This window comes from Kogia breviceps, chromosome 10, assembly GCF_026419965.1.
Source record: "Kogia breviceps isolate mKogBre1 chromosome 10, mKogBre1 haplotype 1, whole genome shotgun sequence".
Lineage (NCBI taxonomy): Eukaryota > Metazoa > Chordata > Mammalia > Artiodactyla > Physeteridae > Kogia > Kogia breviceps.
This window is the reverse complement of record NC_081319.1, coordinates 20,737,316-20,762,582: the sequence shown is the minus strand read 5'-3', so window position 1 is coordinate 20,762,582 and position 25,267 is coordinate 20,737,316. Positions and strand designations below refer to the sequence as shown.

Genomic DNA, 25,267 nt, shown 5'->3' with positions numbered 1-25,267 from the left:
TCATTTAGAGCCACACTCCAGGCATCATTTGAGACAAAAACTTTTTGAGATGATATTGTTTAATTAGTGCAATTTCTTCCACTTTAGCTTTTTGTTTGTTTTTCCTTTCTGAGTGTTTACTGATTTTTTTTTTTCCCTAAATGTAGAGGATGGGGAGGCAGATAGCAAAATGAAGCCAGAGCTAATATCTTTAAGACCAAAAAGAATTTGCCATTGAGATAACCAGGATTAAATTATTTTATATAAACGCCCGAGGCAACATTTGTGTGTGTGTGTGTATTTGTATGTCTAAGAACTGTTTAAACATTTTTATGACTTATGATGGGAAATTTGCAAGGTACATAAAAGTAGGAAGAATAGCATAGCGAGCCTCCTCGAGCCCCATCATTCAGCTTTAACAGATATCAGCATTTGCTTCACTTCTACTTCTACTGTTTAAAGCAGTTAGAAAATAAAAATCTGTGTGTCATATACACAATATACAATTATAAATTAATGGCTTTGAAAGTTGTTAAAATATACTGAAAAAATAATTCCTTTTCTAAGATATAGGAAATGAATTGATGAAAACTTTGTTGTTTTGTTATTGTAGTTTGGGAGAGTAAGGAGGATTTATGTGAAATGTAAAACTAAGAACTCACGTACTCTGGCTTTGTTTGCAAATACAGTAATGTTCCTTTAGTATTTATCAGATAGAAAAGACTTTTTTTTTTTTTTTTTGCAGTACGCGGGCCTCTCACTGTCGTGGCCTCTCCCGTTGCGGAGCCCAGGCTCCGGACGCGCAGGCTCAGCGGCCATGGCTCACGGGCCCAGCCGCTCTGCGGCATGTGGGATCTTCCCGGACCGGGGCACGAACTTGTGTCTCCTGCATCGGCAGGCGGACTCCCAACCACTGCGCCACCAGGGAAGCCCAGATAGAAAAGACTTTTAAGTGATACTGCCAATGCACTCACAGTGGCCAGTGTACTCAGAGATGCCAAAGAAAATTCCCAGTGTGCTTTTTGAATCATTAGCATTGTTTGGTTTGGTTCTGTGTAGTTTTAGGGCACAGTTGATCATTATCGTGTAGAACTGATAATTCTCAGTTTGCTTTTCCCACCCACATCACTGTCCAGAACTCAAGTTGATACGAGATCTTGGAGTTTGAATTAAGCTCTTCACAGTGACAATGACATTTCCTCCTCGTACCATTGAACTAAAAGGTGTCCTTTGCATGTTAAGACCAGGCATGAAATAACTATTGACTATGAAACTCACATACATGTGGAAGCACATCAGGAGTTGATGAGGTATCTACGCCATTCCTTTGGCTTGACTGGTTTTGTTGCCTTTTTTTCTGAAATCTACCCCAGAGAGGTTTGGGGCGGTGAATTGACACAGCATCTCTTAGTGTAGGGCTTCTCCTCTGTCGAGATTGGGGCCGGGTCATTCTTTGTAGAGCAGGCCTGTAGGATGTTTGGCATCATCACTGGTCTCTACCCACTAGATGCCAGTAGCAGCCACCCGACTGTACCCCCAGTTGTGACAACTAAAAATGTCTCCAGACATTCCCAAATGTTCCTCCAAGAGCACAATTGCCTGTGGTTGAGAGTCACTGTTTTAGAGCGTAGGACCATCTTACGTGTAAAGTTGTGTGTGGGTTTCCCTTTCCTCTGTCCCCATCCTAACTCTCCGTTTGTAAGCTCCTTGAGGAGAAGAATGAGGGGTTTCTTTCACACTGAGGTCCCTCTTTCTATCTACTACACATAAGATAGAGACTTTTGGGGACTGACTAAACGACTGCCTTTTGTTTTTGTTTTTTTCCAGACCATTGGGCCGCTTAACAAAAGAGTAATCTGGACACTTCTCTTCCCTAACTTTTTTTTTTTTTTTAATTGGTTTACCATTAGGTATATGGTGACTGGCATTTCAGTGATAACAGTGGCTCATTTTCTTTCTTATAAAAGACGTTACTATGCTGTACAATGGTTTAACCTTTCCTTTAAAAATCCCATGATACAGATGCTTTTGGTTAACAAAAATTCCTTTTGAGTCAGGAAGGTTCTGTTTGCCTGCCGATTCCACCCCCTCCCCCAACACATCCCCTGCCTCCCCCCAAGAAAGGAAGAAAGGAAGAAGAAGCATCAACCCTTAAACTACTCAAAGTCGTGAGGCAGCTTTCCCATAACAGATGTTCACATTGACTTCTCGTTTGTAAAGTTCTGTCTTCCTTGGCCCACTGATGTCCTGAGGGCTCCTTCTGTTTGCTTAGGAATCGAGTCGTGCTTTGGCTTAGTGCCTAGTGTCCACCCAGGTGATCATCATATATTAAAGAGAGACTATTTATAATGAAAGTGTGAAAACAAGTACTCAGGAGAAAGACGTATTACAAAGGGTCTCTACAGATTCACAGTCAGCAATACTATGCTGAAATATAAATTCTACAGATAACTCATAACATGGTAGTATTTAGTGTAGTGGTTGGGAGCCAGCCTCAGATTACTCGTCCTTAAAATGGGCATAATAACAGCCCTTACCTTATAGGGTTGTAGTGAAGATTAAATGAGCAAATCCATTGAAAACTTTGCGGAAGACTACCTGGTATATGAGTTCTCAGTAATTACTTCATTTTCACTTTTTAATTATTTTTCGTCATTGTGAGAAGCCCCAGTATGTTCCCACATTCTTATGTCTTTCAAAATTCCCATTTCTGTCCTCAAAAGAAGTATTTTGTCCCATTCCTCTTCACACATTTTATCCATTATTTTTGTCACACAAAGAAATCCACATGGGACTGTCTCAGTTACATATATTGATTTTGTATATGTGTGTCTTACCTTTTTACATTTTTTATAGATTGGCAGCAAATTTTAAATCCCTCTGAGAATTTGCTTTGTGGAGTGTGATAAATCTTTTTTTTTTTTTTTTTTTTGCAATGAAGTTTCTTTTTTAGTGAGGAAAACCAGAACTCCTCCTAAATGTCTTCATCAGCTCAATTTCAGATGACTGTACTTTTTTTCTGTGACATAAATGTAGATCATCAGTCACTTTGTTTGAAAGAGGTTGTCCTGATTTTGATCTGAAAAGGTCCATATGAATTCAGTTTTGTACCCTCTGCACAAGTTAATAAATATTTCAGGGCTTCCCTGGGGGCGCAGTGGTTAAGTATCTGCCTGCCGACGCTGGGGACATGGGTTCGATCCCTGTCCCAGGAAGATCCCACATGCTGCGGAGCAACTAAGCCCATACGCCACAACTACTGAGCCTGTGCTCTAGAGCCCACGAGCCACAACTGCTGAGCCCGTGTGCCACAACTACTGAAGCCCACGTGCCTAGAGCCCGTGCTCCCACACAAGAGAAGCCACAACGATGAGAAGCCCTCGCACCGCAACGAAGAGTAGCCCTTGCTCGCCGCAACTAGAGAAAGCCTGAGCACAGCAATGAAGACCCCACACAGCCAAAAATAAAAACAAATAAATAAATAAATTTATTTTTAAAATAAATGAATTAAAAAAATTTTCATTTGTAACTAAAGTACACACTCCTGATTCTATCAATGACAATGCTACATGGGCAGATCCAACGTACTTTGTTAACAAAATGTTTCTGTAAGAGGCGCTCAGGCTGACAGTACAGAGGAATGACCTGGAGCATATTGAATACAGTGATCAGTTCATGCAACATAAAGTCAGCTCCTTTAGAGGAAAGCGTCAGGCAAAGACTGAGAACAGTGAGCAAAAAAGCAGACATTTATGCTTGTGGTAGGTTATTCGGTTGACCAAGTGCTTACTTAGTAAATATGCTACCATAGGACTTTTCTTTTTATAGAAAAAGAAGATAGAAAATGAATATAAATGAAGTATCTAGAATGTAAGTGTCTATGCACTATATGAATGTGGATAGGTTGTTTCAAACTCAAATAAAATCAGAGAGAATAATATAATGAGCCCCTCATATACTCATCACCCAACTTCAACAGTTATCAACTCATGGCTCATCTTGTTTCCTGTATATACCTCCCTCTTACCTGCAAATTCTACATGAAATTTCATCTTTAAATGTTTCAATATGTTAGACCTCTTCCTAGAAAAATGCAGAGTCAAAAGTTTGCATACAATTTTGAGGAGTTTCCACTTTCCGTAAGGCCCAGATTAAGAATAAGTAGCTGAGCTAGCTCCTTTGGAAGTGGGAAAGAAAAAAGATTTCACAAAGCCTTCTGTATGGTACTCCAGTTAACAAGTGTCCCATGCTCTATGATTCTTGTTTCTCCCCATTTACTCTTACCTTTGGCATCCATCTGTGATATTTGAGTCAGCCAAAGAGAAGAAGATAAAAGGATACAGAAAGAGGCTGAACTGCCCCCCTCCTTCTTGCCCTCTCCACTCCTTCAAGGTGACCTTTTTTTTTGAGATGGATGAGCTAAATGATCTAACAGTGACCTACTTGGATGTGAAAACAAAAAATCCAGGACTAACAGTAATAGAGAGCATTATTGATTTATTGAGCATTTACTACATACTAAGTACTTTTCGTGCATTCTGTCACTTAAAATAATCGACAAGATGAGCAACTACTAGGTGAGCAGTAATCATGATCTCATTTTACAGATAAAAAACTGAGGTTCAAAGCATTTAAGCAACTCGCTTAGGATTTGAGGTCAGATCTCTCTGAAATTCTAGCCAGATACTAACAAGACAAGGCTGCCTCTCTCCATTGCACTCTGACAGTTGGCCATACACTTAGCTTATGTGTTCCAGGCAGGTATACATGGAATATTTTACAACACTGTGCATCATTTATAGTTACTTCTTGGTGTTGGTGTGAGACATTTCAGAGCATTGTTTAAGAAAGTCCTTTAACATATGTGCTTTTCTTAAGTTAGTTTTGATGGAAGCTAAGAAGCAGCCAGAGACAAGAGCTAGTAGCATATATCTCATATCCAACTGCATCTTAATATTTGAGTCCAGGGCATCAGCAGCTCTCATATATGTAGCTACGGGAACCTCCTAATTGTTTCTCCTGTGTCCACTGTTCTTTGCCATCAACATCAATCCCAGAGCGATATTTTACAAATGTTCATCAAGTCTTGTCACTTCTCTGCTTGGAACCTCCCAAAGGCTTCTTATAAGCGGCAGAGAAGAAAAATCAAATTCCTTTCTGTGGCCTACAAAGCTCCATAATATCTGGTCCTGAGCATCTCTCAGTTTTTGCACTGACCTGGTCACTGCTGCAGCCCCGCTGGCTGGGTTATTGATGTCATTCTTGTTTTTCAAAGATGCCAACCTGCTTCCGGCTCAGGATTTAAGCTCCTCTGATTCTCAACACACATGGCTCCTTCTCATCATTTGGGTTTCAGCTGGAATGTCCCTACTTCAGAGTAGCCTTCTTTTCTCCCAGTGGCTTTCTTTCCTATCTTTTCTGCATTGCACTTGTGTCACTGTATGAAGTTCTTTCTTTGTGGATTTGTTGCCATCGTGTTTGTCTCTGCTTCCCCAACTTCAGTATGGCTTTGGGGGGCTCAAGAACTCTGCTTTAGTGGCTGCTGTATCCTCAGTGCTTCCATAAATGCTGGTTAAATGAATGGCTGGGTTGTTCAGTGGGGTAGTTATGATGTACCTGCATGTAAAACTCTCAGTCAGAAAGTGTTTGTGAGCTGATAACTGTTATTGTTGGAGTTGTTAATTCCAGGCTGGAATTTCATTATCACATAATCTATACAGCAAGTTTTAGGAATTGTCCGAGACAATGCATTTCCTCAAAAACCGGGAGGACCCCTCAGTCTCATGATCTAGGCCCTAAAGTCTGTGTTATTCTGAGGTGGCTGCTTTTGCCAGTTTTTGGCTCATGTGGACTTGACCTTCAAACCAGCAGCATTCAGCTCTCATTTCTGACTGACCTTTTACTTAGGCCCAGGGCAATGTTTTCATCTCTGACAAACTTGACCACTGCTAGTTTCTTAAGAGTGTCTGTCCTTATGAAAAGGGGTTTTGCTGCCTGTGTCATAATGATCTGTAATACCGGTAAACTGCGAACAATAGGGGCATTTTGGGGGGATGCTGAAACAAAAAGGCGTCTGCAATTCTGAGGCAGTGCTAAACTAGGGCACATAAAAAAGTTATAGCACGTGGAATGCTGCACTCGCAGCTCCCATCAGGAGGGGGGAGAGCTCGATGGTCCTTACAATGAGCTATTATTTTAAGGGCACATTGGAACCACGTAATTGCGGTCCTTTACAAAACCATACAAATGTGTCAAACATTGTACAAACTCAAACTGTCTGGGCTTGAATGTTAGACCAAAAATTTAATAAATAACGAGGTCTTCTTAATCTGATGAAGTATTTAAAGAAGAAATTGAAATGCGGCAGATTTCATCATTATATAACAACTTCATGGGTTTATTTGTGGTTTTCAAAATGTTCAGTAGAGGAATTCTGCCTGAATATATTTTTGTTTGTCCAGATCCACAGACTTTAATTTGTGTGGAATTTATAGATTTTAAAAAAAATTACAAAATTAGTGCCACATACATTATAGAAAATATTAAAAAGAACCAATAAGGTAGCAGCCACCTATAATTTAATCATCCTGAGACAGTCATGAAGAATAATTTGTTTGTTTGTTTGTTTGTTTGCGGTACGCGGGCCTCTCACTGTTGTGGCCTCTCCCGTTGCGGAGCACAGGCTCCAGAAGCGCAGGCTCAGCAGCCACGGCTCACGGGCCTAGTTGCTCCGCAGCACGTGGGATCTTCCCGGACCGGGGCACGAACCCGTGTCCCCTGCATCGGCAGGCGGACTCCCAACCACTACGCCACCAGGGAAGCCCCTGAAGATTTTTGATGAGTGATTTGTAACTGGTTTTTGTGTGTGTGTGTATGCATATGTATAAACAACATTTTAAAGTCAGTTTAGGGTCACAGTGTATGTAGTGATTCTAACCTGCTTTGTGTTCCTACTTACATGATGAACTTTCCCCCTCATTTAATAGTTTTATAAAATATGGACTTCATTCACTGTATTGTATCCATGTATATGGGGGCAATTCCCCTCCCCACCCCAAGGACATTTGTAATATTGGAGACATTTTTGGTTATCAAAACTGGCATTGGGGGGAAGGTGCTACTGGCATCTACTGGGTGGAGACCAAGGATGCTGCTAAATATCCTATAATACACATGCAACCCCACAACAAAGGAGTACCTGGCCATAGCGTCAGTCGTGCTGAGATAGGGGAACCTTGAACTTATATGGCTCCCTCATAATTAATTGAATGCATTGCTTTCTATTAGATATTTGTTTCCAATATTTTGTTATTAGAGATTAATGGTTGGCACACTTTCTATAAAGAGCCAGATAGTAAATATTTTAGGCTTTGGAGGATACAAGGTCTATTGCTCAACTCTGCTCTAGTATTGTAATAGCTTGAAAGCAGTCGTAGACTACATGTAAATGAATGGGTGTGGCTGTATCCCAATAAAACTTTATTTACAAAATTACAAAAATAGGCGGTGGGCATTAGGGTAAAAATTTGTCCACTTCTGTTTTAGGCAGTGCTCTGATGTACCTCTGTGTTCTTAAATCTTTGCCCTTATATCTGATGATTTCCTTAGAAAAGTTCTTGAAAGTGTGAGTTGCTGGATGAACATGTGTGTACCTTTTAAAAGTTTATATCAATTTATTTTTTTTCTCACATCATATGAGATTGTTCATTTAGTGCGGCTTATTCTAATCCCACTTATGCCACCATCATTCCATCAGATTTGGAACTACCTCCTGGAATGTGGAGTGTGAAAGGTAAAGCAGCGTTTGCCAATTTAAATGCCTTCAGGAGTCAGGCAGATTAATGAGTAAATCAGGCCAGTTGTCAGTGTCAGAATAAGAAATGGTAGGAATGTAGCAAAATGAAGAACAAGTGTCCCATCAAAAGAGGGAAGCTGCTTCTCAGCTCTGCCCCCTGCTGGCCCACTAGAAGGTGGTTCATTGTTGCTAGATCTGTTTTATCCAGAGAAACCAGAAATCCAAGTTTTAGTATGATAACTCCCAGTTTTTAATTAAACACTCTAGGCAATAAGCCATACCTGTGGACTGTGCCCATGGGCCACCAGCTTGAGGACTTCTGCTTTAACTGTGACTTATCAAGGGATCTAGAGTTTAGAGATGGAGACAGATCTCCAGGATCTTGGCCCAAAGCATCATGGATGAGAGCTATAAGAGTTGGCAACCTTTGGGTCTGCCCTTATAGCAAAGGAAGCTTTATAACTCAAATTAGGAAGGTGCACTGTGAATCAACGGCCTGGCTTGGAGATATTACCTCCAGAGATTTCTGAGTTAGTTAGGCAGAGTGAGGGTCTACCACTTCTCCATCTCCTCAGGACACTGCTAGAGGCTTCAGGATCCTAGCCTTCAACCTGTACAAGGCCCTACACAATCTGACACTTTGTCCTTAGTTTCTAGTCTCCCCACTCATTCATGTATTTCCACCAACACTGCCTTCATTCAGTCATTGATTATCCAAATATTTGCTGAGCTCCTACTATGTGCCAGGCCATGTTCTGGACAAAGTAGAGCAGGGTATGTATGGGGATGGAGAGCACTGGCAGGGTGGGAGTTGGGGTCTCTAAGTTCTTAGGATGGTTGTGGGAGATAAGATCAGAGAGGTCATGACCCCAGGGTGGGGGGGGGAAGGGGGCACAGTAAGCTGAAGTCTTCCAAGTTTGCTGCGCATAAGAATCTACCTGGAGGACTTGTTAAAACGTCGATTTCTGATCCTCACCCAGAGATTCTGATTCGTTAGCTCTGAGATGGAGCCCAAGAATATGCATTTCTAACAAGCCCCATAGGTAGTTCTGGTTTAGGGACCTGTATACAGGCCATTGTAAGTAGTTTGTTTTCTCTCAGACATAAATAGGGAGCCATTACAGAGGGGTTCTTTTTGCAGAGGAGTGACATAATCTGACATATTTTATAAGGATCACAGCATATTGAACACAGGCTGCAGAAGAGCACAGACGGAAGTAGGTAGGAAGAGTCAAGAGGCTTTCAGCCGCCCAAGTGAGAAATCATGGTGGCCTGGACCAAGTGGTAACAGTAGAGATGGTAAATATTAGTTAAATTGGGGATATATTCTGAAAAGCAAGCCAGTACTTCTTGATGGAGTAGATGTGGGGTGTGAAGGAAAGAAATGAATCAAAGATGACCAAGGTTTTTTGGAAACGAGCCACGAGACTGAACCAGATGAAGGTCATTTTTTTTGGTAATTTCATAAGTTTCAACCTAGTGGAAGAATGGGGGTACCATCTACTACGATGGAGAAGACCATAGCGGGAAGAGGAGGACGGACACTTGAAGTTTGAGATGTCTGCATCTCAATCTTACTCCCAATGGAGTAAGCAGCTGGAGCTGAGTGTGGAGTTCAGGACATCTAAACAGGGTGTTTAAATCCAGGAGCCTGGCTTAGGTCACCAGGGCTGTGCGTGCAGACAGAGGAAATCAAGCTCGGAGCCTTGAGGCGTTCTGACATTTACGAGGGAGAGAAGAGGAGAAAACTAGCAAAGGCCACTGAGAAGAAATGTTGAAAGAGGCAGGAGGGGAACCAGGCAAGTGCTGTCAAGAAGCAGCCAAGGAAGGAATGTGTGTGAAGAGCCTCCTTGCTGTTCCCTGAGCACGGGAGGCTTCTTCACACCTGAGGACTTTTGTACTTTGCTGGGTTTCTCTTCCCACCCATCTGCCTGGCTCATTCTCTGCCCCAACTTCAGGTCTGTGCTTATTAAATGTCATCTTCTGGGTGAGCCTTGCCCTAAACAGCCTGTGTAAGGTGAAGACAGTTGCCTGGCATCTGGTTGGTACTCAGACAGTATTTGGTGAATGAATGCGAAGATATAACTCTTTTGATCGGGGCAGCAGTCCAGGTGAAAACGTATTAAAGCCTTGCACTCAAGGTGTGGTGTGGTTTGTGGACCGGCAGGGTGGGCGTCCCCTGGGAGCTTATTGGAAATGCAGGACCTTAGGCCGCACCCCAGACCTACAGAATCACACAGCGCTTAACAAGATCCCAAATGATTTATATAGACATTAAGGCTCTCACCCAATCCTGTAGTTAGTTCTTTTTGTATTTGGTAAGAGGACGACTGGGTATTCTCTCTGATGGTAACGAGTCAAAATAAGAGGCTAAAACTATGAAAATCCAGAGTCCGTAGTTCCTTCTGTATTCAATCAGTTGTCGTCATATGATCTTTAAAAAATTGTGAGGAGAGGCTTTCAAGAATACTTTGTAGGCTAGCCTAGTGATTTCTTAGTTTTATTTTGAATTGACCTAAGCTAGGAGTGAACATACAAAACTCACAGCATCAGGTACATGGTACACGATTTTGAGTGAATGAATGCTAATTGTTTTGTGTGTTTTAAAAAATCTTGGTACTTACGACATATCATAAGTAGGAGGTAATAAGCATATCCTGTGTTTTTATGTCCAGTTATATGGAAAAGCAACTATAAAATTATTTATACATATACTCTTTCTCTTTAGAAAAACCACCTCTTGCTTCAAACCTTGCTAAAGCTTCAACATAATAGGAAAGCTGAATTCTAGATTGGTAAAACTTTCTTACAGAGCACTGGTTGACATTTTCTGTAAACAGTAGATATTTTCGGCTCTGGGGGCCACGTGGGCTCTGCTGCTGTAGTGTGGGCGCAGCGTGGACAACATGTAAACGAATGGACGGGGCTGTGTGCCAGGAGGCTTTATTTATGGACACTGAAATTTGGATTTCATAGAATTCTCATGTATCATGACATATTCTGCTTTTGATGGTTTTCAACCATTGAAAATTATAGAATCTATTCTTAGTTTCTAGGCCATACAAAAACAGGGAGCAGGCCTGATTGGGCAGGTGGGCAGATCCCTGTGATAGAGAAAAGGACCTGGGCATATCAACCTTGGTCACTTCTGACTTTCCTCTATTTAAGTACTCATTGTTTTTGCTTTTTGTTTGCATATGACTTTTTAAAATTGAAGTGTAGTTGATTTACAATGCTGTATTAGTTTCAGTTGTACAGCAAAGTGATTATTATACATATGTATATATCCTTTTTCAGATTCTTTTTCATTATAGGTTATTACAAGATATTGACTATAGTTCCCTGTGCTGTACAGTAGGTCCTTGTTTACCTGTTTCATATATAGTAGTGTGTATCTGTTAATCCCAAACTCCTAATTTTTCCCCTCCCACCCCTGCTTTTCCCTTTGGAAAACCATAAGTTTGTCTTCTATGTCTGAGAGTCTGTTTTCTTTTTTGTAAATATGCTCATTTGTATCATTTTTTTAGATTCCGCTTACAAGTGATATCTATGGTATTTGTCTTTCTCTGCTTGACTTACTTTACTTAGTATGATAAACTCTGGGTCCATCCATGTTGCCGCCTATGGCATTATTTTATTCTTTTTAATGCCTGAGTAATAGTCCATTGTGTATATATACAACATCTTCTTTATCCATTCATCTGTTGATGGACATTTAGGTTGCTTCCATGTCTTGACGATTGTAAATAGTGCTGCTGTGAACATAGGGGTGCATGTATCTTTCAAAATTAGAGTTTTCGTCTTTTATGGGCATATGCCCAAGAGTGGGATTGCTGGATCATACGGCAACTCTATTGTTAGTTTTTTGAGAAACCTCCATACTGTTCTCCATAGTGTCTATACCAATTTACATTCCCACCAAAAGTACAGGAGGGTTCCTTTTCTCCACACCCTCTTCCAGCATTTATTATTTGTCTGCATATGATTTTGATTCTTCTGTCTTAGGTCAGGATTCGTATTCTTGTTGTCCTTCTTTTTTGTTAGGGAGACCTTTGTACAGGTTGTACAGCAAACACGACTGAGTGAGAACATGTGTTCTGGACTGGTGTTTTCTTTCGTGGTAGTGTTATAATTGTGGGACTGAAAAGAATCTTGGCACCTCTCAGATGTGACCCTGGGCAAGACTTTGCTCAAATTATTTCAGAAAGCTAGCTTCCTCTGTTTCATCATTTTCTCAGGGATGGTGATTACATCATTGACCATCTCTGTACATAGTCTTTTAAAAAACAGTATGAAAAGAATAGTGGTTTGGGAGTGGTAGTGGATAGCAATTGATTGAACAATAATCCTATTACTATTTCTTTAACTTACTGAGCAAAAGAACACATTCTCTCTCTAAACACAAAAGGAGGAATCTAAATACTTTGTTGACTTGTTAAAAAAGTAAAATCAATTATAAACTAAAAGGATTATGGGAATCTTCACTCAATTTTATTTTTATTCTGGTTTACAAATAATAGAGGGACTAGAAGGACAGTGAACATCAGATGGGAATTTTTTTCCTCCAGTGAATTCTTTTGTCAGCCAATTGCGTAGTATCTGCAGGCACCATCTTACACTGATGTGCTCCAGGATCTCTTTAGAATGAAACTGATGGAAAATAACCTGTCAGTGTCACCTGGGAAGTGGCGAAGCCAAACTGTGACAGTTAGAATGTGTTTTATTCCAGTTCTTTTGCTATCAATTCCGAATCTGAAATGAAGAAAGGGAAAAGGGCAAAAAGATAGTAGTAGTAATAAGGAAGAAAAGTTTCAAAGCCAGTGGATTTTTGCCCTTGATCCAGATAGCTAACCTACTTTATTTATGTGAAATATAAGTTACGTCAATAAAATACTGTATTTCGATAGAGTAAGAAGTATTCCAGCTTTATTTTGTGGTCTGTACTTCCAGTGCTCAGCAATAACCAACTTTTGGTATCCGAATTCTGTGGTATAGCTGATTTCAAGGTCAAAAACATGAAAATATTATCAGGAAATCATGCAGATGTTTAACACCACATATGTTTTCAGTTGCATGCTTGTTCGGCTATTTAAAAATTAATGAAAGGGAAATCACTCACTTAAAAGCTATGGTTTAGGATGGTTGAACACAGAACATTATATTTATATGGCTTTGAAAATAGTCCGAGGACTGTAGTATGGAGCCTCATAATAATGCTATGAGAAGTTAGGGCAATTAGTGTTTCCTTCCAGCATCTTTTGGATCTGAGGGAAGCAACACACACAGAGGCTGTGTCACACACCACCACCACACAGTGGGGATGGCCTGGCTAGGATGGGGTGGAGATAATGCAACAGTACTAACTGTTCCAGATCAGCACTTCTCAAAGTGTCTCAGAGAGCCCTGTGGGTCTCCAAGACTCCTGTAGTTCTGTCAGGTCAAAACTACTTTCATAATAATACCAAGAGGTTATTTTCCTTTTTTCATTCTCATCTCTCACGAACAGTACTATGCCATTTTATATTAGGGACTTGAGCATCTGTGGATTTTGCTATCTGAAGAGGTCCTGAAACCCATCCCCATGGATTCTGAGGAATATCTATATACAGAAGAGTTTTACAGAGGCTACATGATGTGTTAAAATGTCATTGTTCTAATGGCCAGTGGACTCTGTGCTAGTGGATAATCTTATGTTTTAAAAATCTCTTAGTTTTAATTCCTAAGATGAGAAATTGATAGATATAATGGATAGATATAACCTACATAAACACAAGAAATTCAAACACTTTAAAAGGGTCCTAGGACAAAAAAGAAAGTTTGAGAATTGCTGTTTGCGATAGGTTGCTAAGCCTGGTGGAGGTGTGATTTCAGTTAATACTGAAAACACCTCTAAGAGGCAGGTTCTATTGTCATTCCCATTGAGCACATGACATGACGAAGGCCTGGAAAGGTTATAATGACTTGCAGAAGGTCATAAAAGTAGTAAGCTGTAAAGTCTGAATTTGAACCCAGGTTTCAACTTCTTAATTCTTCTGTTGACTGTGCTGTCAGGCATGATATCCCTGTCAGAGAAGCACCAGGAATGCTTGGATTTGATGCTAAGTTCTCAGAAGAGGAACTAACTTCTCAAAACCTAGGCCATCCCCCCGCCAGGGAATGTAGATAGGAAGATCCTCCTTGTGGACATTATAGAGCAGAGACCACATTCTGCTGGCTTGTGGGCTGAGTCCAGCCAACAGATTTGTTTGATTTGTCTTCTACAATATGAAAAATCAAACAATTTGGTGTCATTTTTGTAATCTGGGAGATTTCATTTAAAAAACAAGTTCAGATTGCCAACTAAATTGAAAAATTGGAAGATCTAGCTAGACTGGAATAGTCTTCCCATATGGCCACAATCAGTTGCAGATTATGTTAACTATTCCTTTTAGATGAAACATCCGCCCTCTAGTTTTCCACAGGCCTCACCACTCCCTATTACACACCACAGATCATGACCTCATTTATGTTACCTGTTTTAGGTGTTTGGAGTGGAGACATCTGGGGATGTTCTATCTTCTCCATAGTGTTTATAGCCAGTCTGTTCTCCACTTACTTAAAAAGACACTGACAGTAAAAGGACAAAAATACATCCCACTCTGAGTACCCCAACCTGGTTGTAGTAAAGACCTCACTGACAATGCCAAATAGAGAACAAGTTGTTTTTTCCGTACTGAAGCTTAAAATTCTGATTCATTAAAAATAAGGATCTGCCAGTGAATTAACATTTATTTTTTTAAATGTGCAGCCCCTTGTGTTTAAAGTGTAGTAGTGAAAAAAGCACATTACACCCATTGCCCTCATTTTATGTTTATTTTAGAAATGTCTATTGTCCTCATCATTATCGTGTCTGGACCCTTTATGAAACTTAAAATGTCTCTGAACCTCTGTGTGCATATTAGATCAGTCATTTGAAACAATTTGAGGTTGTCAACTAAAGGACTTCATTATCCTGGGCATTTGGATGGAATTATTGAATTTCAAATTCTTGTGCTTAAAGTATCTCACCAATTCAGCAGTGCATATCAACCATTATCATAATTTTTAGATACATATTTGTTTGCCTTTTATCTTCCTTTGCCTCCCCCCAGACTCTCAGGATCATAAACCTGGCAGTTATATCTACTTGCTCACAATGTGTATTCTGTGCCTTGTACAGTGTTTAGCACATAATAACAGTATATAATGGAATGAATAAATGGGGAAATCTATAAATGCATCAGTTGTGTATATGATAACTCTTATTCTTCTCTAGCCCCAAGAATTATATTAAAAGATTTTTTAGTGAAAAATTTTATGCTTCCTAATTTGAGGATTAAATTGGGGAGATGTGTATTTCTTATTTTCTACATAAATATATATATCCAAAACTGCCTCTGTATGTATGTATTTTTCCTTTTCTATTTAGGATAACTTCCCCTCTTCCTGATGCAAGGTCAGTAGGAAATTTATATATCTGTCCAGCTAAGAATAAGATGCACATTGAGACCAGAATGCAAGATGAGGCTGTTGAACTTGAAAGTTCATCAGAGACTCCCGCATACTAAAAGACACTCTTTCTGCATTTGGAAGGGCTGAGTTATTCGGCCATTAGAAGAGTCTTATGTGTAGCTTTTAGGCAATGTTCTCCAGAGGGGGCATCTAGCTCTTAACCTATTGCTGAAAGAGAAATACCATTGTCTATTAATACTACTGGAACTAAAGATGAATAGTGAATTGGCCTTGATCTGACAGTGAGTTTGACTTTGATAGCTCATCCCTTAAAAAGGTTCTTTTATATTTATGAAAAAAAAGTATGACGTCAAGCTGGGTGGGGTGCAGGGGGGTTGATATCAATATTTAAGAGCAAACTTGTAGGGCTTCCAAAAAAAAAAAAGCCCTTTGTGTGAACTTTTTTTTTTATACATGCATAACTAATTAGCTTAGGTTATTATAAGCAGGGCTGCTGTGATAAAGTTTCCGGTGGTGTCTCGGGATACCTTGTTTATAGTACTTTCTCTATGCCAGTCTACGAATCGGAGTTACAGAAAGTAGAGGGAGTGAATAGTCTACCGTTATTTGTTGGATTGGGGCCACCTAAAACGTGGTTATGCTGGAAATGCTAGAATATAATCACTATCAGGTGAGCTTTATTCTTATATTTAGTCTCTGAAATGTAATCAATAAATTGAGTGTTTCACCTTTTCATGTTATTGTAGTAGACAGTTTTCAATAAGTACATGTCTTCCCATTTAATGCTGTTTATTGTTTGATACCATAATCAGTAATTCAATGTAGTTTTGAATAAAGTAAATATTAGTAGGATTTATTTCCCCCTGGTGCATGTCTGTGCTCTCTCCATGAGCTCCTGTTCATGACTCTACGATTAAATTGTGTTTATCAAGGAAGAAATGACTAAATTGAGTATCATTGATTTTTTTTTTTAACAAAAGTTCTTATTCTCTATTAATGTCTATGAGAAAGAAGGGGAAAATAATGTTGGTGGCTTAATATTCATGCCTTTAAAAACACATACATAGAAGTGCTATGTGTTTGAAAGAAACTGCTTAATGTGGAATTTTGCTTTTTATGTTAAGTTTAAGATCTTAATTAAAATGTTGAACAGTCATGTCCGAATGCAAGTGGGAGGAACTGATCCACAACTAGTTGATTTAATCATCCGAATGTTTCTGTTTCTGTTCTACAACCATTTTATAGTTGTTCCTTAAGGAGGTTTTTTTGTGTGTTTTTTTTTTAAACAGAAAACGGTTCTGTTTGCCAAAGAAAACTGAAATGAATCAAGTTATGCGCCTTCTTCTAGATTGTTGTTTTGATCTTAACAAACTCTTTCAGGTGTGTTGGGGAAATTTTTGCCCTACAGATAGTGGCAAATTTTTAGTCATCAGACATGAGAAGAAGGGCACAAGGTTGTAAAGAGACGATGGACCGCCAGTTAGCAGGGAAATGAAACAGCGCAGAGTATTACCCCAAATCCTAAGAGTTAATCTTTAAAATTCAGTAGTATTGAAATCCATCAGCACAGTGCCTGGTACCTAACAGGGGCTTAATAATCTATTCTGTTGGTGGACTGGCCCGTCTCATGCTTGTGCCTGAAAGAAGAGCTGTCCGAAACTCACCAATAACAGCGCTCTCTTCTCTTCCCTCCGTGGCTATGTTCAGGTGCAGACCCACCTCGAAAACCCCACCAAGTACCACATACAGCAAGCCCAAAGGCAGCAGGTAAAGCAGTACCTTTCTACCACTTTAGCAAATAAACATGCCAACCAAGTCCTGAGCTTGCCATGTCCAAACCAGCCTGGCGATCATGTCATGCCACCAGTGCCCGGGAGCAGCGCACCCAACAGCCCCATGGCTATGCTTACACTTAACTCCAACTGTGAAAAAGAGGTAATTCATGTCTCCTCCCCTCTCCTTTTTCTTACACTGAATGACTGTCTGTTGGATCTCCCTCCCGCACTTGACCGTGGACTCCAGTCTGTCCGCGTGGCCACCTTCGCTGGCCATTGTCCCCGATTCCCCATTCTAGCTGTCACCCTCCAGCCTCTTCTCCCTGTCCCCATCCCCGGGTTATTGGGTTATGGCTCCTGGCAGGGGACCTGGCCCCGTCAGAGCAGAACCTAGACGCGAGGACACTTTTTTTCTTCCACTCTGTTTCTGCTTCGTTAGCTGAGTGTTCTCTTCCATTCCTGTCCATTTACAGAGCAGTGAAAATGCAGGGAGAGAAGGAAAGGTGGAAAAGGGAGGGTAAAAATAGAAAAGGTGTCGGACAGGCGGTTTAGAAGTTCCGCTTGCTGTGAACGTCTGGGATGTTATTTTTATTGCTCCCTGAGTTGGAAAGGAAAAAAAAAAAAAGCACAGAGTGTGCATGGCTGGATTGGAAGAATATAGCACATGAAAATCTAACAGAAAAGCAAAGATTTCTTTACTGGGTGAATTCGGTTTCCTAATAAAATTGCCACTGCTGGTGAAATCTGCTTTTTGTAAAGGCTGGGTTGGAGACAAGACTCAAATGTACCTCAAGCTAATTGTTGCATCAGAATTTGAAGCATACCTAACAGGAGAGTCGTGATCTAATACGTTACTTCCAAATATGAGATGATGAGCTTCATTTTAGTGGAGTTTGTCCTCTGAGATGTTCATGTGGTTCAGAGGTGACTCTTCTGAAGTTTGGTTGATTTTAATTTCTAGAGGGACTAAGTCTTTTCCCTCTTGCCCAAACCAACCATCTTATTCTTCTGTGTCCATGTTTGTCATCTGTCAAGCTGATTTGCTGGAAGAAGTTCTTCCTTCATTATTTCGTTTCTCGGTCAGATTACACTTTATCGGAAAGCTTAGTTCATCTTGTTGCCGCACCATCAGCCTCGTGTGAATATGTCATTGAAAAGTCATTTGCAAATCCAGATCATAGGCTGATTTTGCTTGTGTTTTTGCAGGGATTTTATAAGTTTGAAGAACAAAACAGGGCGGAGAGCGAATGCCCAAGTATGAACACTCATTCACGAGCGTCATGCATGCAGGTACTGAATGACTCAGCAGCCCAAAGATGTAATGCTCTGTAATGAGGATCTATATTTGTGGCTAATCACACTTTCCTGATGACTTAAGGGTGTTTTCCCCTCATTGATTTTTCTTTTTTTTAATTGAGGAAGCTATGAACAGGGCTATTTTCTTCATAATGTCTCATGATTAAAAAATTACTAGGGAAATGATACTTAAAATGCATTTTTCCCTGAGTTGCTGTAAGTCATTAAACATTGCTTAAAATACATAAATTTTAAGAAAATAGAATGTAAACTGCTGTACTTCATTTAGATACCGTCATCAAAATATGTTATATAAATTTACAGGTTAGCAACTTTGACAGGATATTTGTAAAACCAAGATGTATTGTGTGTGAGATGTATATATTGTTTTATAAAATGGAATCGCATGGAAAATATATTTTGAAGTTTTATTTATTCATTTAATGATAAATTATGGATACTTTCCCAAGTAATGAAAAATTCTTCTATCACATCCTACTTAATGGCTTTATAAATCATGCTATACCCATTTATTAATATATTTATGTATTTTAATATATATATATGAGAAAGAAGAATAAGCAACAAAAAATTCTTGTTTTTTTGCTTTTCTCCACTGCCTTTTATTAACATGTATTACTCTTCATAAGCGAAAAAATTCTCTAATACCAAACCCACTAATTTCATTTCCCTAAAAATAAAATAAAAAATTTACCAAGAAAGGTTGCTCATAAGTCTTCTGGCCTGTTTTCCAGTTTACCAACTCATTTAGAAAATCATCTCTTAAAAACAAACAAACGAAACAGATACAACTGGTGTACGTGGAAAGGAAACAGTGTGCTGACAGTTATTCAACACTGACCTCCAATTATTCTCAGGGGTCACTTAATGCCACTCATTTTTTGAATGTTTACTATATTCTTGGCACTGTGAGCACTTTATATGGTTTGCCCTGAAATCTCATAAGAAGCCAATAAGTCCATGAGTATTATTACCCCCATTTTACAGATTGGGACACTGAGGCTCTTGAAGATTAAGGGTGTTGCCGCAATCCAGAAAGTGGGAGAACCAGGATTCCGACAAGCCCCATGATGTTGGAGCCTGTCTTCTTTAACTAGAAAATGGCAAAAAGACACAAAGGAGCATCCCTCTGAGTTCCGAGATTTCATTGTGTACTTGTGAAGCACGATTAAGACCCAAGCGTGTGTGCACACACACACACACCAAGTAGCTCAGATATATAAGGTGTTTGCGAAGAAATGTTTTCACAGACTTGTCTTTGCAACTGCTGCAATGCACATGTAATCAGTGTTGTTTATTATCATGACGAATGTTTTGGTACTACAGGAATAAAATTGATATAGAGGGAATGTCAGCTCCACGACTGTAATGATAACCTCGTCCTGGTGTACTCCTCTGGGAATGCCAAGCACACTGGCAGCTGTACAAGGAGAAACTTGTTTTACAAGTCCTTGTAAGATTAGTGCAGGGATACCCAGTGGCCTGGGAGCCACAGTGCCCCACACACCCCTGTGGGAGCAAAGGGCTGAATTGCCATCTGTGGTTTACTCCAAGGAGGGTGTGGGAAAGGTACAGGGCATAGTCTTTAGAGGAGAAAAGGAAAAGGCAGCTATCATTCAAGATGAAATTTCCTCGTTCATCTTTCCTGTTTAAGGCAGGCAGTTTTGCATAAAAGTTCAGAGCATGGTTCAAACTGTGGCTCTAACCCTTCTCCGATGTATGACTTTTGGCAAGTTGCTTCTCATACATCTCATGTGGAAAATTGCTATAATAATAGCACCTACCCTGATAGGGTTATTGTCAGGATACATCACCTAGCCCATAAAAAGTCCTGCGCCCAGTGTCTGGCACCTAGTAATCACTCACTGAGGGCTGGTTGCATATGTCATCCTCATCACCCGTTAGTGTTAATTGTCTTCAATAATATTCTTATTTGGGGAGGAAGAGGACAGTTACGTCTTAGAATCTAACTAAAGAATGTTACTGCTTTGGGTCAGGAAAGACCGTGAATTTCTTTTTGGGTTGCTTTGCACAGTTTTTGCTTATATCTGTCTGTTTTCCATTGCCTTTTTCCTTCAGATGGATGATGTAATCGATGACATCATTAGCCTAGAATCAAGTTATAATGAAGAAATCCTGGGCCTGATGGATCCCGCTTTGCAAATGGCAAATACGGTATTGGTGATCTTTTTTTCTAAAAGAAAATCTTGTGACATTATTTCCAGTGTTTTCTCCCTTTTCCTGAATTTTCAGTTTATCTTTGCAAGTGATTCATTGAGAAATGTATTGATGATGAGGCAGAGAAGTATCTCAGGATCACAAATAAATGACTTAGACATCAGAAATTAAGAATTTCTCATGAGTTTATCAGTAACCCCATGATGAAGCTCCGCATTCCCTGGAGTCCAAGTCCACTTTCAGTAGCACGTTAGATCTTCCAGTTGCCCTTGACATCTGATGCCCAACTTAGAACACTGCTGCCAAGGGAAATACTCTGGACTGTGTTATTTACAGTGGTTTTCTAGTTAGCCTGAAAAGTTAATGCACTTTTTAAAGGCGATCCCTTATTATTCACAGGTGATAGAGTGACATTCAAGTTACCCTTCTTCATCAGCAGATTTATTCCAATTTTAGTTAATTAATCAGGGGTCATATTTGCTCTTCTCTGTTACTTATTCCTCTCTGCAGTTTGGAGCCTTGCTTGCAGAGTTCACTTTCTTTCACTCTTTCCATTTTTGTCTTACTTGGTCCTTGCAGGAATTCCTTGGGTCATTGCCCTCTGTTTTAGGGTTAGGAATAGTTAGCTTGTGCTGCCCTAGATTACACAGCTCGGATGTTTCAGAGCCAGGACTCCTCGGTACATCTTTGAATGCCTAGTCCCATCCTCTTCTGTTTTCTATACGAGCAATGCCATGAGACTGTCATATTCTTTAGTAATTAGTATTTAAAAGACTAACTTCCATGGTGGTAAGGGGGTGAAAGGGAGTTGTTGTTAATGGGTATAGAGGTTCAGATTTGCAAGATGAAAAAGTTCTGGAGATGTGTTGCCCAGCAATGTGAATATACTTAACACAATTGAACTGTACACCTATTGGACTGGCCAAAAAGTTTGTTCGGGTCTTCCCGGAAAACCCGAACGAACATTTTGGCCAACCCAATAAAAAGAGTTAAGATAGGAAATTTTAGGTCCTATGTTTTTTTACCCCACATACACACAAAAAAGTTTTAAAGACTAAATTCCAATAGCAAATTTCCCTGGGAAGGAAATGTGGGAGCTCTTACTTATTTATACTAAAATCCCTAGAAAACCAATTTTTTACAGTTAAGTTTTCTTATCTATCTTGATCCAGTCCTTTCAGTCACTTACTTGAAGTCTCGAGGGTTAAGGACGACTCCCCTTGAAACCTCTAAGCTTCTTCTGGGATCCTTAGTTTTGTCAATTTACTGTCCATTTAAACTCACCCCCTCATTTTGAAAGAACTAAATACTCTTTCTGACAAATGTTTCCGTGCCAAAGTCTTCCCACCTTCTTTGAGCCCTTGGTTGGCTTCTGTGAAACCCTCTTGCTTCCAACTTTTGCACATCCCGTGAGGCAGACTGCACTTGTCAGCTGTCAAAATACTAGGACGAACAGGAGCAAAAACCTTGGAGGAGCTTGCACTGGGGAATTTATAAATATACCCAATGCCCTAGCAGTACTGATTAGCAATGGCCCAGTCGTCTCAAAAGAACTTTGCTGAGATGAGGGTGGTCGTTTTTCCAGTGGCATCAAGTGGATACCTGAGCACACTCAGGAGGACTGTAGAATTGGCATCATTTTAAAAAATTATTCCTTTTAAAATGTTTCCCCAAAGGTGAGGACCTTGGGTGTCATCTGATCCAACGTCTAGTACTCAGTGCGTTAACCTCCTCTTGCATATCCTTTGTATTCCCCACCCAAATATCAGGCATTTGGCTTCTTAAAAGCCTCCAGTGAAAAATAGGCACTCACTTACAAGCGAAGCAGTAAAGCACAATGGTTGGGAGTTGAAGGTTTATGATCAGACCTGGATTCACATCCTGAGTCTGCCATTTACTGTCTGACCTGGCACATTACTTTGCTTCTTACAGTCCTCCGTTTCCCTGTCTGTAAAATGGGACTGATCACTGTTTCTCCCTCACACGGTCATCTCATAAAGTAGGTACATCATTTGGTGTTGGAAACATAGCTTGTACTCAACAATATCTAAATTATTAAATGTAATTTATTATAGTTTCAAGTAATTTTGATAGCGTTTTTTCTGGGTGTTATTCACTCAGCACCTGTAATGTGTGAAGTACTACGTTAGAATAATGTACTCGATAATGGAAATATTTCTCGTAGTGAGTCTCTCTGTGAATTCCAGATGTGGGTCCCAGTTTGCCTCATGGAGAACTCGTGCTTGTGACAACCCTTCTGGAGACGTGTGACCTTTAGGCTGAATACCCATATGTCTCCTCGGTCAGTCGACGTTAGAGTAGACATCCTAGTCTTTCATTATCCGATTGCTCCTGAACTCATTTTAAGATGGATTTAGCATTTATTAAAGGCCTCATATGTGACCAGTGCTGGGTAAGGTGCTGTGGATGCCCATGACTCAGGTCTCCTTCCAGGTCTCATTGGGCTTACAAGTTTAGAAAAGGAGACCACTTCAGACCTTGAATGGAGAAGGATAATTCAGAAGCAGAGAGGCCATCTCAGGGGAGTTCCCAGATTGGAAAGAACCCCCAGGTAGACTTTAATTAATTCTCAGTCAGGAGAGGAGTAACCTGCAGCCACGCTCAGGAGTCACTGACTTTGTCCCGGCATCCATTTCTCTTCTGTGTTCCCTCGCCCCAGAGCTTTCCCACAACAGACTATTTCAGCATTTTACTAGGGGCGGAAAGCCACTGTAACATAGAGGTTTGGAACACAGACTCTGAGCCAGACATCGGAGTTCAGTACATACTCTGGAGTGAGTTATTTGTCTTCTCTGCCTCACTTTCCTTCTCTGGAAAGTGGGGACAATAGTAGCGTCTAAAACAATAGAATCCATGTGAAAATTATAAGAGTTAATCTACAAAAAACCATTTAGGACCGTCTTGCCTGACATGCTCTCACTGAATGTTAGTGACTAGCTCTTATTCATGATAAATTTGGGTTTTAATTGTCAAAATTAAATAACAAAGCCACTACGACTTACTAATGTTTTAATTTTTTTTTCCCCCACAGGGAAGTTTAAACTTAATGTTCTTTATGTTGGGCATTTTTCCTTTTATTTGAGTCTTTGAAATGGTCTATTTCAAGTAAACTACTTTAAAAAATAAAGTGGAAGGAACACTTAGGAAACTATCCTAAGGGAATTGGAGTCTAGAAATAACTATTCTGAGAGCACAAGGGCCCTCTTGTACCATCACAAACAAAGAATAAAAGTCCCAGTTTACTTGTGCTAACAGTACTCAATTGATATTCAGAGAAGGGGACCATCCAGAGAGAAAAAATAATAACATTTTACAATTATCATTTACTTGGAAAAATATTCATTTTGGTAGAGCAGAACACTGAAGAACTTGATTCAGACCAAGTTTAGGGCACATACCCACGTGTGTCTACCTTCTCTTTATTTGTCCTAATTAGGTTGCGGCTTTCATCTGTCCATTGTGTAGCTTGTGCACTGGAAGTGAAATCTTGTCCATCAAGTTAATGTGCTAGATAAAAACCCAGCAAAGACACAATATATCCATGTTAACAGAAGATGCCTCTTCCTCTTCCTTAGCTCCAAAGGTGTTATTTTGACCTAATTTTGATGTTAACCGTGTTTATGAGGGGATCTTTCTAATTCAGAAGGGCAACCACAGAATAATTTCTTCAATTTGCATGGCTAGGAGACTCATTTCTAATTAGAAAGCCATATTATTTTAATCAGCCTTCCTCTGAGTAGCTTCAGCAAGTAACAGTCATTAATACAAAGAGCATAAGTCAGCATTTAGAGCAGCGTCTTTCAAACCTCGGTACTATTGACATTTGAGATGGATAATTCTTTGTTCCGGAGACTGTCCTGTCCATTGTAGGATGTTTAGCAGAATCCCTGGCTTCTACCCACTAGGTGTCATTCGCACCTTGCCATCCCACTATGACAACCAGAAGTGTCTCTAGACATTGACGAATGTCCCCTGGGGAAAGGGGCAAAATCACCCCCAATGAAGAAGATTTAGGGTGGTGAGTGGTCACTTTAGCTCTGCACATCCCCTTATTTCTGTGCTTAGATCTGCATTGCACTCCAATAAATTGGTGCAGTGGTCAACGGGATGCTTGACAATTAACACGGCAGATAGTTTTGTTGATCAAAGTGAAAATAAGCTTGACTGTCCAAAAACTGTCAACTGGGCATACGGTACTTTCCAGAAAACTATATTACTACACATAGCAGTTTATCAGTCACTAAAAGAAGCAGGTACTCTGTTTCACCTACTTTGATCTCGTTTACATTTTACAAAACCCTGTGAGATGGGTGATACGATTGCCACTTTTCAAAGAGGGACATCTCACCTCAGAGAGGTTAATATCATGTAGCAGGTCAATGACAGGCAGGTTCTAACCTGGGTCGCTGACTCCTAAGCCCAGGCTGTAAATGACTGTACTGTTAATTTCTAAATTTGAGTATCCACACTTGGTTAGTGAGCAACTGGGTTCTTATTTGCTCAGGTTCAGTTGGAGATTAATTGAAAATTGCAGTTTCTAATTGGTTATTATCAGCAGGTTGATCTTGCCCCCCAAATACTACACTTAACATGCAATGTGAACCTCCTATCAAAAACCTCCACTCAGACACAGCAAGACTTTCCTTTTTGTAGAGTCAGCAAGATAAGCTACACAAAGTGCTTTTCTACTTCTGTGCCTGGCTCAGAGTAG

The 25,267-nt window shown here is 40.0% G+C and overlaps 1 protein-coding gene across 39 annotated transcripts in view; it reads left to right on the top strand.

Moving 5' to 3' along the window:
* The window catches only part of MITF (melanocyte inducing transcription factor), a 226,937-nt gene that overhangs the window by 177,624 nt on the left and 24,046 nt on the right, over positions 1-25,267 (top strand). For 20 of the 39 annotated variants that reach the window (XM_059077850.2, XM_059077847.2, XM_059077846.2 and 17 more), the window contains 3 exons: positions 16,973-17,200; positions 18,247-18,330; positions 20,437-20,532. In XM_059077850.2, coding sequence (XP_058933833.1) covers positions 16,973-17,200; positions 18,247-18,330; positions 20,437-20,532 — 408 coding nt within the window. The remainder of the gene's footprint in view (positions 1-16,972; positions 17,201-18,246; positions 18,331-20,436; positions 20,533-25,267) is intronic. The other 19 variants (XM_067043645.1, XM_067043643.1, XM_067043638.1 and 16 more) reach the window with 2 other exon arrangements.